At 55.3% G+C, this 15,614-nt stretch overlaps 1 protein-coding gene and 1 long non-coding RNA gene across 4 annotated transcripts in view; one reads left to right on the top strand and one right to left on the bottom strand.

Annotated features, from left to right (window-relative positions):
* Nucleotides 1-203: 203 nt before the first annotated feature.
* LOC308073004 lies at nucleotides 204-11,410 on the top strand. The gene is made up of 2 exons (XR_013931865.1): nucleotides 204-1,760; nucleotides 2,630-11,410. It is a non-coding gene; the product is annotated as an uncharacterized lncRNA (long non-coding RNA).
* Nucleotides 9,675-15,614, bottom strand: part of KIAA0513 — a 26,193-nt gene continuing 20,253 nt past the window's right edge. For 2 of the 3 annotated variants that reach the window (XM_080410680.1, XM_080410679.1), the window contains 4 exons: nucleotides 15,224-15,253; nucleotides 12,517-12,597; nucleotides 12,106-12,200; nucleotides 9,675-11,987 (listed from right to left, as the gene is read on the bottom strand). In XM_080410680.1, the coding sequence (XP_080266806.1) occupies nucleotides 11,938-11,987; nucleotides 12,106-12,200; nucleotides 12,517-12,597; nucleotides 15,224-15,253 (256 nt within the window). In that variant the 3' untranslated portion in view covers nucleotides 9,675-11,937. The remainder of the gene's footprint in view (nucleotides 11,988-12,105; nucleotides 12,201-12,516; nucleotides 12,598-15,223; nucleotides 15,254-15,614) is intronic. The other variant, XM_080410681.1, reaches the window with a different exon arrangement.

Genomic DNA, 15,614 nt, shown 5'->3' with positions numbered 1-15,614 from the left:
ATTCCCTGTTGAAGCCACTGCTGGCTTCAGCTGGCCAAAATTTTACCCCACTGGGAGCTGCCAAAGCGAGAGATGCTGAGGAGGGTCCACATGCCTGGCTTCAGTGACCCATAGGTGCTCATGAAATGGATCTCTCCTCCGGTTTCTCCCAGTCCATTGGGAAGGTGGAGGCTGTCGACTGGGTGATGGTGACACAAAGCAGGTCCTGAGCCTGAAATTAAAGGTGGCAGAGGTTTAACCCATCACTGTGTGGGAGGGCAGCACCACTGTGATACCCAGCTGGAGCCAGGCTGGGGGTGATGCTGATGTGCTTCATAGCAGGGACAGATTTTGGTTTGTCCTCTGTCTTTCCCTGTCCCCTCCCACTCCCAGGGAAGAGACGGGAAGATGCAGGAGCTGGGGGCTTGGAGCCAGCTCACCTTGGGGCTGCAGCATAAAGAACCTGGGCTCCCCTCCAGCTGCTCCAGAGGTGCAAAACTGCCTCCTCCGCTGGCTCCTGTGGGGCCTGACCCTGCCAGACACTTGGATCCAGCCCTGCCGGTGACAAGGAATTCCGGGATGGAGCCAGCCACTGCCCCAGTGGGCAGCAGGGGGGAAGCACACATCCTCACTGAAGGGGAAGCCACCCCGTAGTTAAGGATGGTCCCCGCAGCACCCCATCACAGACCAGGACACAGCACATGCCATCCTCTGGGATTTCACACGTGAAACAACCCCAAACATCCCCCTCCGGGATGCCAGACCAGGGAGCCCTGGGGGGACAGGGACAGAGCTTGCAGCCTGGAGCTCCACCGAGCCTGAGCCCAGACCTGTACCTTAAAATCAATGAGCCAGTAAATCCCAATTTGTGGGACCACCAGGAAGATGACATTTGCCAGAGCCCCCACAAGGAAAGCCAAGAACTGGAGCAGGATCTGCGAAATGTGAGGGGGAAACGCTGCTGGGAAAGGAACAGAGAAGCCTTTGGGGATGTGTTAGCAGAGACGCTAACAACCCGCAGATGCCCTGCGAGGTCAGCATCTTCCAGCAGAGCCAGACAAGGCATGGATCCTGCTCCCCAAACAGACCCGTTTGGAAAGGGGAAAACCACATGGCTGTGCCCCCCTCCCAAAGCCCAGCTCCTCGGGGCAGGATCAACCCCAGTTCCCAAGGGACCTGCGCAAGAGCAGATGCCCGCCCTTCCTCCAGGCTCCCACGTTGCATTTTCAGGCTGACCATCAGCACCTCTCGAAGCCATCCCGCATCCGATGCTCGCCCCCTCTCTGGCCTTTCCCCAGCCCTTGCCGGTGGGGGGACTACCGGCGGGTGGCCCCCCGCCAAGGCCAGCTGCGCGGCACACCGAGGGGCCGCCGCCGGCCCGGCAGCAGCTGCCTTGGCCCGGGTTCAAGCACAGCACTGGTTGAGAGCAGCTTGTTATTTTGGTCCTGCAATGGGGTTATTTTTAGAAAGTGCTGAACACCCCTTCTCCGAAATCGCTCCTCGAGGTATGACCTTGCGGTGCTGCAGCCGCTCAGCTGGTCCCACCACCCCTCTCCTTGGGGACTGGAGCTGAATGTCACCCACTCACCTTCCCCAGGGTCCCCAACCCGGTGCAAAGCCCCGGTGACAGAAGCAGCATTATACCCTGGCGGCAGGGAAGGCGGTGGAGGGGGGGGATGAAGTCTGAACTACATCTCAACCCCTGACGCCATCCAGGTTCGCTCCCGGTTTCAATTATCACCTGCTGGAGCAGCAGCTGCTGAGTGCTGGGGAACTCAAAGGCAAGTCAACAAGGTCTTGTTGTTTCAGCTGCTCGGGGGCACGGAGCTCCATGCGCCTTCCCCCCCGGCACCGCAGGGATGCTGCGCTCCCCCCGCTCGCCCGTGTGCGTGCTGGGCTGCTGTGCCTGGTGCTTCGCCTGCTTCCCCCGTCCCGCTCTCCCCGGGCAGGTAAACACTGCAGGAGCTGCTGGGTGGGAGCAGAGAGAAACCTCAATAACAACAAAGGAGGGGGGGGGGGGGGGAACCACAGAGAAAGAAAAAAAATAAAGCCCCAACAACCCAGCCGCTGCACAGAGGTTATCCGGGGGACAGAGCAAATAATTGGCGAGGCGAACAATGCATTTTAATTAAACCTCTGCAGGAAACAAGGGGAGGGAATCAAGTTAATTGCACGGAGCGGGAGCAGGAGATTAAAAATGCTCTTCGCTCAGAAGATGGTAGCTCCCATCCGCCTTTGCAGAGCAAAACAAGGCCACCTGGGGCGTTGATGCTGGCAGGGCAGCCTCCCAGGGCTGCTGCCGTGCCCCGTGTGTGGGGACACACAGCTAGCTGCCTGCTGCTGGGGCTCAGAGGGGTGTCACGCTGCTCCCCTGTGCCGGGGGGCTGCGGGGTCCTTGGTGCCCAGGGGTGGGTGCTGCCATGGAGGGTGCAGGATGGGAGCAGCTCCTGGGAAGCCCCGCAGGGATGAGGCGCATCGCTCGTGGCTGCGGGACTGGCAGATGTGTCCCAGCAGAGCCCAGTCCCTTCCCCTGGTCCCTGCTTTGTGCCCTCTGCTCAGCTCAGGGCTCAGCCCAGGCTGTGCCCGGCGCTCTCCCCACACCCTGGGCAAAACCATCCACCTTTACTTTTTCCTGCCCTGGATATTTCAGTTTTCAGACTCTTCCAAGCAGGGAGAGGTCGTTTTGTCCACTACTCCCTTCTCTGATCCTGCACCTTTTGCTCAAGTCCTTGTCTTCATCCCCTCATTCCACCCTGGACACGGTGCAAATGGAGACACCCAACTTGCTGCCAGCAAGCGCGATGACAGCAGCCCAGCCTGGCTCCCCTTCCCACCCAAAAGAGGAAAAAGGATCACAGGCTCCAGGATGCTACAAGACCAGGGCAGGAGCCCCAACAAAGCGCCTCATGCCTGGCACCAGCCCAGCACCAGCTCCCTGGGCACCCACCACCCCAGTGTCTGGGGCAGGAGGCATCAACCTCTGCTCCAAGGCAATTTGTGAGCCACAGCACTCTGCCCTCCATCCAGCCGCCTGCTAATTAGCACCAGCCCAGCCCTCCGCCTGCAATGAGAACAGCAATCAGCCCTGCTGTTTGCCTGCTAGGAACAATCTCCCTCCTTCCCTCCTCTGCATAAATTTCCCAGGCTGTGGTTTTTTGACGCTGATCCCACATAGCTTTATTCACAAGAGAAGTCCCACTGGGGGCAAGGAAATTACTCCAGCGCGCAAAATTACCCGTGCGCGCGATGCACGTACAGGGCATAACACAAAGGGTTGGGGTTTTTTTTTGCACAGTATCAAAACCAAAATAAATCCACTGAGGGAGCTCAAAGCCAAGCCTTGCTCCTGACTACGGGTAAGAGCTGGACAAATTACAGCAATTAAAAAAAAGAAAGAGACATGTGGACTTTCATATCCACAAACCTCAGGACGCAGTTGGCGGGGGAGAACATTTCACAGTCACACACGCTGCAAAACCAAAGCACATCGCAAAATACTTTCTGTCCTCAGAGGCACAAGCTGTCCCTCCAGGCAGGCAGTGCCACCAGCACGAGCACGCGGCTGGGACAGCCTGTCCCTGCCCAGCCGGCCAGCGTGGCTTGTCTGCAGCAGGACACAGGCAGTATTGTACCCAAAGTGGAGGTTTTCAAGCTGGAGATTGAATTGCAGGTTGTCCCCCCGCTGCCGTGCACAAACGCTGCCCTGATGGGAAACGAGCTCGGCCACGATCTTCCGCTTTTCCCCTGCAGCTGCAATCGGACGGGCAGAAAAACCACAGTGCTCTGCTCAAACGCTCACTTGCTGCACAAACGAGCTTTCCACCTGAGCAACCGCGAGTAACTGGCCAGAAAAACACTGCTGCTTTAGCACAAGCTTATAATACATATTGGGAGGAAGGGAATTGTCCAGTACTTTCACCCGAAACCTGAGTCACAGCCTGGAGGTGAAGCCCACCATGCAGACAGGGAGGTGATTGCAGCATCTCCAGGCTATCTGCTCAATAAGGGCATCCTGAGTGTGAATAAGGCTGGGAGACAACAGGATCAGGGCTCAGCATCCCTAAGAAACAGAGAAGAGGTGAGGATTGAACCAGCAGGTGCAACCCAGGAGCCCCCTCCTAGGCACCCCCCTCGCTACTGCCTCTCCATCACCCATGAGGCTGCCCCAGCCCACCCTGGGATATTAATTGCACCCCCAGAGCTGTGTGAGGATTCCCGGCTGCGAGTGGAGGTGTGGGCATGCTCGCCTCTGTGTGCGGCACTCCAGGGACAGGGACATTTGGCAGCTGCCTGCAGGGAAGGTGTCTGAAGTGCTGCTTGCTGTGGGAACATGAGTCAGAGCTCCCCGGTGCAAGAGCCTGACGTCTCCCTCCTGCTCATTTATTCAGCACATCAAATATTTGCCCTGCGCAGTTGCACCAGATGCACACTATTCAGGAGATTTTTTTTTTATTATTTTTTTTCCCCCTCCCTTCTGCTGGCAGTGACAGCTTATAAAAAAAACACCACAGTGCCATCTTGGGAAACTTGGCCTCCTAACTAAGCATGTTCAAGCATCCTTTTCCTCTCCTGCTTCAGGGATGGGCTCCTCTCCAAGCATCCCCTCTGTGGGAACCAGCAAGCTCCTGTGCAGACCAGGAGGGGTTAGATGCCAAAACGCACAGGCAAAAGCAACAACCCCATAGGGCTGCAGTGGCGAAAGGTCATTTCAGACCCATTTCCAGCCCTGCCTGAGTGACAGCAGAGCTAGGAGCCTGCAGGCAGCAAACGGTGGCCTTGCCTGTCCCCTGCTCTGTCAAAGCATCCTGCCTGGAAGCTGCACACGCAGCGGCAGGAGAGGCCAGCCAAGGAAAACTGCTCTATTTTGCCTCCCTTTGGCGACGAAGCAGCTTTGCTGGCTGCCAGCCCCGCTGTAATCCCATGGGGACCTCAATCTTTTTTTTTTTTTGTGCCACATCCCTGGATTTCTTATTTGCAGGGCTTCTCACACCCTGAATGCCCAGTCCCCAGGGAGGAGGAAGAGGTGTTTGTCTCTTATGAATAGCCAAGAGCTGGAGAAGGTGACCTTGTGCAGAGGTGACACACGAGGCCCTGCATCCCACCTGACTCCCTGGGGTTTCTAGCCCATCGTTGCAGCTGAAAATGTCCAGTTTCATTGGGGAACTGCAGAAACGGCTCATAAAACACAATCTTGGGGATGCAGCTGAGCACATCGGCCACCCGCATGGTGCGCTGCCGGATAAACACTGCATGCTGCAGGGAAGAAACATGTGCCTCCACCCTATTTGTAAAAGGAAAATCACCCTTCAATCTCCACTTGCATTCCCAGCGAGGATACACACAAGGCTTTAGGCATTTACAAGAGCTTCCCAGGGTCAGGGCTAGGATTTCTTGCTGGTGGGGGCTCCAGGGCTTGCTCCCCCTGAAGCCAGCATGCTCAGCCAGGCTCTGCATGCATCCGCTTCCTCCCTGGGGTTTGCGGGAAGCCACAACACAGGGAAAAGCCCCAGGGCTGGAATAAACCTGCAGTGCTGTCAGAAATAGCACTAGGAACAGCTATGACAAAGCTGATGCTCTGCTTTGCCCAAGAAAACCGTGCAACACCAATGCTTAGCAGCCATCCAATGCCGTCCTTATGCTTGGTGGCTTCTGGGGACCCACAAACGAGCCCCAGCAGGACCCACACCCGCTGGGCTGATGCTTGGCACAGCAAATCCACTGGTGTATGGTGCAGAGATTTGCTATGCACCACCCATGCTGCTGGCAGGGGGAGAGAGGGGAACTGCCTTGTGGGCTCGGCCCCAACTAAGTGCTGCGTCCCCTCCACCAAGAGAGCATCCTTGAGCGTCGTACTCAACCAGCTCCAGAGGGATCTGCCAGGAGAGAAAGCATGCTGGCAAGAAAGGACTGGGATTTCCCAGCTTATCCAGCCTTTACAGAGCTGCGTGTCCCGCTTTGCTTGTGGCGGGGCAAGTTAGGCTGAGCCCATGGCAAAGACTGCTTGGAGCTGAGCTCAATGCCCTTTGAAGGGCCAGCAGTGGGGAAAGAAACAATAAATAAATAAAAAAATGTTCAGTGCTCGGGCGAAAGGCTGGTGAAAATAATCTGGCCAAAACACCACTACACACCTCCCCAGCCAGCCAAGGAGCTGCAGTGACCTTGCCCAAACACGGCGTCTCGGGTTGAAAGTGCAGAGCAAGAGGATGTGACTCACATCTGGGACGTGGCCTCAAAGGACAGATGTGTTTTGTTATTGTCCAGGGCCCTATCTGGAGCTCTGTCTGTGCATGCAGTGACTCAGCCTTGCCTTTGAGCCCTTTCAAAAGGAGAGCTGCAGCACATCTCTTCCCAGCAGCATCCCTGTGCTGCCATAAAACAGATTGGGGAAATCCTGGCTCCTGCAAGAGAAAAAAATAAAATAAATCTAATCAAAATCATGTTTCTCCATGGGAATCTTCCAATTTCAATTGTATATCATTCAGAGAAGGATAAAAAACAAACGCTTTAGTGGTGGGATCCATCTCTCTAAGCTTAGAGGCTTAGAAGCTAAACCCCCACCCCACCCCCACCCCCCCAATCCCAATGCAAAGGCACTGATGAGTGCCCTGGGTTCTCTTAGGCACTTACCACAGGGCAAGAGGAAACATCTCCTAGAGATGCTCTGTGTCTGAAGTGAGGAATAAAGGGATTTCAACAGGTCTTTTTCCTACAATCCCTAGGAAAATCAGCAGAATTTAGGAGAGAGAGCCCCAAAACACAGAGGTAAGGCTGAGCCACTCTGTATTAGACATGAGAGAATCTAAAGAGGAGCATGCAGCAGCCAGCAGAGCACAGCACATTACTTCTGCAGGCGTCCTGCAAAACCCAGCTCCCCCACCTTGGGAAGCGGTTCCCCTGGCACATCATCCCCACCAGCAGCCTTTTTCACACTCACCTTCACTACCCACGGCTGCCCGCGCGCCCTGCGGCGGCGTGCCTGGGTCCTGAGGGACACCGCAGGGTGACATCCCCTGGCAGCAAACCACCTCGGCTCTGCCTCTGGTTTTTCTAGCGGGTGAGCAGACGGGGCCACGTCTGCCAGCAGTTTTTTCCTGGGCGCATCCTGGGTTTGAAGGCACCAGCAGCTTCCCACAGCGGGCCGAGGCGGGGGGGGGGGGGGGGGGGGCAGCGGGCCGGGAGCCGGCAGTGCAGTTCACTTGGCAGACACTTGATGGGGCTACGAAACCGATTAGTGGCGCACCTGGCAGAACGGGGGGCGGGGGGGGGGGGGGCAAAACAGCCCCTGCCAGGTGTTTTGGGGGTCTCTTTTGGCAGGTGCCAGGCTGGCACTGCAATAGCTGCCAGCACCCACCCCAGTGCTCCGCTTCGGCCTTTGGTTGCGCCCTGGACAGGCTGCGACCGAGGATGGACTGTCAGCACCTGGACAAAACTGGAGGCTTTATCCCCAAAAGGTTTTCCGTGACGTGTTTTGAGGAGCACTGTGGCGATGGAGAGGGAGAGCGGAGCAGCAGGCATCCCCCGCAGTGCTGCCTTGCAAAGCACTGAGTAAGCATTACGCCGCTGTTGCAAGACGAGGTGACCTTGCTACCTCCCGACTCACCACTGCCTAAACCCAGGCTCTTTGCAGGCTGCTGCGGTGGGGTTTTCCTATATCTCACCCCAAAAGCAAGAGGAGGATGGGGAGGTCCAGTGCCAACGCAGAGCCCAAGCACGATGAGAGGTGCAGCCCCGCATTGCGGAGCTCGCTGCGGGCAGGGGCCAACCCCGAATTCCCTGAACGCTGCTGTCAAACTGCCCAGCGCAGCTCTAAATCCACCAGGTCTTACCTGGCTCCAGCTGGCCGAGCAAGCTAGCAGCAGCGTGCGAGCAAGAGCTGGAGAGTCAACGCCTCTCCTGCTTGAAACAAAAAAGAATAGAGTCCGTGTTCATAAATCATGAGCTAGTTACTGACAGGGAGGACTCCCTTCCCTCTTGCTCCACACACTGCGGCACAAATTATGGCCCCCACTTCACTGTTGTTCAGTGATGAACATCTGAAAAGGCTGTGACAGATGAGAAAAGGGATGATTTAACAGCCATAAATCCAGCCAGCTTAGAGGTGTTTTTACAACCAAACCCATCTTGAATCCCCTCTGTTATGAATACTTATCACTCCCAGACACTAGTACAATGGAAAGATTTTTAACAGCTTTAATAGAGATGCAATAAAACCCCCAGAGCCCAGCAAGCAAACATCCTTTTTATCCCTCGAGGGAGGGAGAGGGGCCTGGGAGCTGCTTGCTGCACTCAGGCTCAAAGGCTCGGGGCTGGAGCATCCACCAGCTCACCCTGGGTTTAATGGATGGGTGGCATCAGCCAGGAACTGTATCAGCTTTCCCAAACCTGTTGCACAGAGTGGATAATTGGTACCCCACAGGGAGGGAGGGAGGGATGAGGAGACAGACTGTACCCATCATGTACAGCACCTCCCTCCACCCATGCTGCTCTTACCTTTGCCAGGGTCTCCTCCTGCAGCTGCCCAAATCACAGCCAGCCTAGCCCACCAGGGGGGATTTAAAATGAGGGTGGTTTCAGCTCGACCAAGGACTCACCTGGGTAGGGTCTATCCCTCAGCTGCCACTTTTAACGTGCCTCATTTCTCAAGCGTTAAAGGCTAAACGGCCTCAACGTCCGCCACCTGAGGAGCAGGAGAGGGACACTGCTCTCCAGCACTTCAGGGAGGCCGGGAGTGCTCCCAGCTCAGGGTTAAATGGCCAAGGATCTCACTCCCCATTGCTACGCATGCTGCCCCTATAGCCTTTCTATACCATTGTGCAAGTGCAGCCTGCACCCAGCCAGCAAAATCAGCAGCCGGGAGGTGCCAGGGGTGCCCCCTTCATATCGAGCACATGCCTAAGGAGAAGCACCTCCTTTCCTATACACGTGAGCTTATTGGGCACGGCAAGGCGACATGTAATCCATCAGACATCAGACGGAGGGAAGGAAAGCACTCCCAGGACATGTGGCTTCTGGTTTTTCCATAGCTGGTCAGCCCACACCCACGTGAAACCCCGGGGTAAAACACCTGAACATGGGCTTCAGGGCTGAGGGGTTTCCCTCCTGCAGCGGTGAGTCTGTGGAGTGCTCCAAGGAGGGTAATTAAAAAAAAAAAAAAAAAAAAAAAAAAAAAAGGCAAGCAGGGCAAGCTCCTTCCTATGAGAAATGTGGCCATGAAACCCAAGAAACCAGCACTGCAGGGTAGGGAACGGGCTCAGCTCGGCCACACACCCGAGGGGATATGGTCTCCAAAGTCTGGGTGGAGGATGACACTCCCAGCCCATTAATCTAAGGGAACATCTGTTTTTAATAAGATAATACTGAGTAATTGATTTTTAAATACACTGAAATCAAATGTCCTGAGGCCAGAGCAGGATCCCGGCTCCGTCGTCAGATCAGCAGCAACTGGCAGAGATTGAGTGCACAGGGGAAAAGAAAATAAAAATTAAATCTCCTTCGTGTGTCTAGCTGGCTCCGGGGCAAATGCTAACATTTCTTTAAAAGGTGCATCAATTTTTCCCTATTAAAAAAGTAGGCCATCAAAAGGGAGAAGCCGGCGGGGGCTGAGCTGGGTAAGGCACCAGGGACCACTGAGGCCAAGCAGGCAGCACGGAGACAATCCATCTCATTAAAGCACATGACAAAGGCTGAGCGAGAAAGTAATTTTTAAGACAATTTATTCCAATCTCTCTCTCTCACCCCATCCTTCACACAGTCCCATCAAGAAGGGTTTACGGAGATTTTTTATTATATTTTTTTTTAATATTTTAAGTTGGTTTTTTTTAGAAAAATACACATGCAAATAATATATACTTCACCGCTGAACTTTTTCTTATGTTGGAAAAAAATAATAACAAAGAAACAAAGCAGGATTTGGGAAAGACCCGAGTGGAGACAGGGATGCCACGGGGATGGGATGCTCCAGGGTGCAGGTCCTGGCATTGAGCTGCCAGATTCCCATGGTCCAGCGCATCCTCTTCATCAGAAAGGTTTTCGTCGGGGTGAGACACTGATGGAGTGCACGTTAGTCCCCTCCGTCAGCCTCTCGCCCCGACAAAGACCTTTCTCCAGTAACTCTGCCCAGGTTTGGGACTGGCCAAGGCAAAGCCAGTGCTGGATCTGATCCTTCCTACGAGACCCAGCATGGAGCAGAGTCCCAGCTCCAGCAGACAGGGAAGGCCAGCTTAGGTAAAAGCATTACTTTGATGCTAGCAAATGACACCAGAAACTAAGAGCTACATGGAAAAAACCCTGTTAGCTATTTGTCTTACAGGATACAGCTGACAGCATGGGGAATAATGGACTGATGGTCCCTGGAAACCCGGACTGATGTTTCAGGACAATGTTTTTGGGGTGAGACTGAGTGATGGACCCTTGGCTGTGTGGGGCTGGGCTTTCCTGACCCCACGGGCAGAGTCAACCGGGTCCCTTCAGAGCAGGGGCATGCCCTGCGGAGGGGAATGCCTATGTCCCTGTCCCCCCAGCCTCTCTGCAAACACTGTGCCAAGGTCCATGGGGAAAACCCAGATACGCTGCATACTGCGTAGCTGCCATCACTAGAGCGGAACAGGAGATGTACTTCAGACAGGGCTATTGCAGGTTTGATTGATGATCAGCAGGAGCAGAGGGGCTGGGGAAGGAGAGGGCGGTGGGGTGCAGCCCAGGGAAGGAGGGCGGTTAATCTAATCCCGGGAAGCCAGGAGGCTTTGGGAAACACCGCAAGCCCGTGGCAGCCCCGACGCTGCTGCAGCAGGGAGTGGGTGCAGGGGGATCTGCCTCGATGCTGCTTTGCTGCCTCCTCCCAACATGCTTTTACATGGTGCTCCTCTGCCTCCTCTCCCAGCTATCCTGCCCAAGGACATGGCTTTTTTATCCTGCTCATCCACACGAATGATATGGAGCAAACTGTGTTTTCTCTCTGCCCAGGGGTGCAAAACCACACAGGCAGCTCAGGGAAGGTTTCCCAAGAGAAGGATTTCCCTCCAGCTCTCAAGGAGCTTTATACCAAGGAAGGTAGCAGCACTTCACCAGCCCCCTCTCTGCTTCCAGTGAGTCCCCACACTGCCCATGTCCCCAGCCGGTGGGGACATGCCTGGATATACAACCCAAGCCAACCTGTTGCCAGACTGACCCACTGCATCCCATCACCATCCTCAGCAGCCGGCTCCTGCATTGCCAGGACAAACCCACATGCTGTGAATGCCCAGTGCCTGGCTAAGGAGAGAGACAGGTCAAACTGGAGGCAGAACTGGCTGCTTCCTCCGGCCGTGGCTTTCCTTGGTGGATGGATGCGCCTCCAGCAGCTGGATGTGGTCCCTGCCATCACCTCTCGCATCCCTGGTCCACCTCCAGCCTCTGTTGTGCTCACCCAGAGGATGCCGGCAGGGAAAGGCAGCCAGAGGCTCGCAGCCTTGGATTCTCCAGATTTACCACTGTCCATGGCAGCCCCAGAAAGGCACCGAGCAGCAAATGCATTTGGCAGCTCCGCACCCACCGTCGTTGTGCTACGAAACACTGAAGACCACAGGTAGTGTTTCACCAGGGGTCTGGAGACACAGTGATCCAGCTCTCATAAACACACCTAGGGGCTGCAGCAGCCATTCCCTTTTTGCTTTTCTCTTGTTTTTTGTTTGGTTTGTGTTTTGTTTTTTTTTAACTGACAAAATACACTTTTGGGACTGTCTACTCTGAAAATCGATGTGGAATAGTCTGGCGAGGAAGGGGAGGCTGTTTGGCTCCTATTTCTACAGCTGCCCTGGTGCGGCTCTAAAGTTTGGTGAACGATCATGCAGGTTTTATTGCAGCTTGTGTGTGTGATTAAGTAGCCCAACTTCAGTTTCAGGTAGCCCCGGTGGTGGGTTTCTCTCCCCTCCCCACCTGCTCCGGCTGCCGTCTTTCCACTGCAGCATGCCGGCCAGGCAGCTATTTGGTGGCCATCTGCTCGATATGGTCGCTGAGCAGCTTGTATTGCTCTGCAGAGGAGAGAGAAAAGGGCACTGGGAGGGTGCTGATGCACCCCGGCCAGGCAGGCAGGCTCCATCCCTCTGGGACCCTGTGGAGGGGGCACGCATCCCCCGGGCTCCCCCCTACCTTCATCCAAATTGCCGATGGTCGCCTGCTTCTTCAGGAAGTCACTGCAGAGCTTCTTGTTCAGGCCGAACGCCAGCATGTTGTGAATGAATGTGCTGAGGAAGGACAGAGAAGCTCTTGGTGAGGGAAGGGCCAGGCTGCCCTTTCCTCCCCCCACCTTCCTCTTCCTCTCCGCAGCCCCTTGTACTGGGTGCTGGGATGATGCTCAGCTGTGGGAAAGCGTGCTAGATCCCTGCGGTGCCCAGATTTTCAACTTAACGGGCAGGAGCTGGCCCCAAGAAGAAAGCATCCTCTGCACTGTAAGGGATGTCCCCCACGTGAGGGAACATCTGGAAGGTGTCCCCCCAGCAGCTGGCAAGGATGCAGTGTGGAGCCTGCCTGCAGGAGAGACGGCCCCCGCGCCCTGCTCACCCCAGCTGCCCGAAGGTGATGTTCTCATTGAAGCGGAGGCTGTCATCGCGCTCCTCCTGCGTCATGTGGCACCACTTCTCCCTGCAAGGCACAAGCCTGTCTGGCACCGATGTCACTCAAGGACCCCCTGCCTGCACCACCACCCCCTCCCCCAGGCCATGCTGCCAGAGGACAGGAGGGCACCCAGACCAGTGCACAGCGCACGTGCGGTGCTGGAGCGGCTCGCACACCTACATCCATCTGCAGATCTCTCGCCCTGGAGCAAAGCAAGAGACGCCCCAAGAAAGTCTTCTGCAACCTTGGCTTTCTCCTGAAGGCCCTGGCTAAGAGCGAGGAAATAGCATTGGCCTCTCCAGCGCAGAGCTCGCGTCTCTCACCTTCGGTGCCATTGCTTTGGCAAGGGGGACGAGCGGGGAAGCAGCGGGAGTTTGCAGCTCTTGGGGATGGCCATCCCAGCAGGGGTCTGCTGAAGCCCCCCCAACCTGGGAGGGGTACCAGGAGAGTACCAGGCACCTCTCCCCCATCTGCAGCAGGGCTCCAGCTCCCCAAGCAAGCCGCTCCCCAAACACACCTCCCCCTCCGACAGCACGAGGGGCTTCTGTACCCCCTCCCCATGGCCCCGCTCAGGGACGAAACACCAAAATGACAGTGCTGCCCTGAGGGTGCCCTGGCTCCGCAGCAAACGCAACTGCAGTGTTGCCTCAAAGGAAGGGGAGGTTTAAGCTCTAGATGTTTGCAGCCAACTCTAGGCAGTGGCAGGAGTCCCCATCCCCGTGTCCCACCCGGGGGGGCTTAGGGAATAAAGCCTGTGTCACAGAAATGTCACTGTGGAGGTGCAACACTGTTCTGGCAGCCGGGGGCTCGGTGCATGCATGCCGGGGAAACTACAGCTCCAGGGTGAAACCAGCCCCCTCCCGTGAAGAAGTCAGGTGAGGTTAGAGCCAAGGGTAAGAGGAGGAAAAGCAAGGAAAAACAGGGATAGGTAGAAGAAAAAAAGCTCTATGGAGGAGAAGGAAGAGGAGAACACCGGGAGAGGACGGTATGCTTGCAGCTCGTGCTAGCTCACTGGCACACCAGGCAGGGTGGGAGGAGGTGGAAATGGGTGGCTGGGGAGGAGGGTGTCTCACGGTAAATTCAGTGAGGTTAGCTGAGCCCCAGTGCACGTCTGTGTTGCTGAAACTGGAAGAGGATGGGTGCTCAGTCAGGCTGACCCCACGGAGGGGACCCAGTCCTCAGCGACTCAGCCCAGCCTGGGCAGCTGAACGCTGCTGAGCCGAGCCTTAGGTCTCCAGGGGTGAGCTGCCTATATTTATATATAGGGCTCTGAAAAATATGGTATATTTTAAAAGGATTAAAAAAAAAAAAAAAAAAGAAAAAAAAAAGAAAAGAAGGTGTAATTTCTCCCAAATAAAGCTTATGACTAGCAAATAAAAACCACATCCAAATCCGGAGGCTGAAAAGAAAGGAGAAGAATCAAATTAAGGGGCTTTGAAAACTGGAAGCAAAACTTCACAGATCTCAATGGCCCACTTACAGAAGGAGCATGTTTGTAGCACTTTTTTTCCTGCCTTTTTATGTTTTTGAGAGAGGAAGGAGAAAGAAAAACCATTATCAAAGTGCCCAAGAAAAAATTTGCCGTGCTTCTGGCTTGTTAAGCTCGAGTAACATGCCTGGGAAGGGGGAAAGCCCACATGTGGCTCTGCTCAAACCCTTTAATCTTTACACCAGCATGGCAGGGCAGGCACAGCGGTGCGTAACCCCACGGGCTGGGCTAACACCTCGCCTGTATTTCAGTGTACCCAGGAAAGCCTTGCCATGGCCCCCGGGCACTGGGAGAAGCGTGCCGGTGAGACGTGGTTTCAGCCGCTCAGCATCACTCATCTTTCAGCAACAGCGTTTCACCCTGCCCAGCTAACCTGAGCAATGCTCTGCCTGAGCAATATTTAAGTTATCTATTTGCCAGTGCACGCTTTAGCCACGTGGAAGATTTACTGCCCAGCTTCAAAGAACCCTCATCCTCTTGCTAATGCCATCACTTGGAGTGATTTGCTCCAAGATCGAATATTCCACGCTCCAGCAAGAGAGCAATGACTCTCTCCCTGCCCCGATCCCAGCTCGGAGCACAGGTGGATGTGGCTGGCTTTGAGCTTTGCAGCCCAAAGGACATGTTCACAATCGTGACATGCAGCCCGCATTTGCATTTTTCTTTTTATCTAGGGATGGCAGCACAAGAGTGCATTAAAAAAAAAAAAAGAAGGTTCATTTTTTCCAGCTGGCAAAGGATACTCAGCACTTCTATGTGGCAGCAGAAGCCGGGAGCAAGCGGGAAGGACAGGACAGGGGGATGCTTTCTCCACGGAGAGACTCGGTTCATTTCCAAAACCTGCCCAGGGAACAGTTGCTGGCACAAGTCCTCAGCTTCCCCAGCAGCTAGGCATCTGATTTCCACAGTAAAATATCACAGTTGGAAACCGGTCAGGTTTCCTTTTTTAAAAGGCACATTAAAGAGGAGCCCACTCACTTTCTGGCCCTTTTGAGAGGGTCACGCACACGAAATCGAACCTCCAACAGCCGTTCCTCCTGGGTGGAGAAAGGGCCTTTCAGAGCCCCCCTGAAACCTGTTACCCCCCTCCCCAGGCAGGATTTGGACCTGAAGCGAACATTGGCCTCTGGACACTAATGCACTGAAGTACGGGGACAGACACACCTCTTCTCCTCTTCCTCCCCAGTGTTCCCTCTGGAGCGGCAGCAGAAACAGGGCCGACAAAAGTGGTGCGTGAAAGATCATGCAAGATAGAGGGATGGAGGGGAAAGGAGAGAAGAAGAGATGGAGGAAGGTTGTTAGAGGCAGAGAGAGGAAGGAGAGAGAAAAAGAGGAATTTAGTTCTGGTTCCTTCCCCCCATCCCATGCCCTCCCCACCAAGAGGAGAAAAAAACCCCCTCCCCAGCTCTCAGTGCAGCCCCAGGAGGACGCAGCCCAGCCGCCCCACAGCTGCCCTGGCCACCCCACGGAGGTGGTCACAGCCCCATCACCATGGACCCTCCGGACACCTGCCGCGGCCAAGCACCATCCCTGGCGTATCCAACCCACCCACGGG

The sequence above is a fragment of the Falco punctatus genome (assembly GCF_963210335.1).
Source record: "Falco punctatus genome assembly, chromosome: 14".
Classification (NCBI taxonomy): Eukaryota; Metazoa; Chordata; class Aves; order Falconiformes; family Falconidae; genus Falco; species Falco punctatus.
The sequence above is the reverse complement of the archived record's forward strand: the minus strand, read 5'-3'. Positions and strand labels throughout refer to the sequence as shown.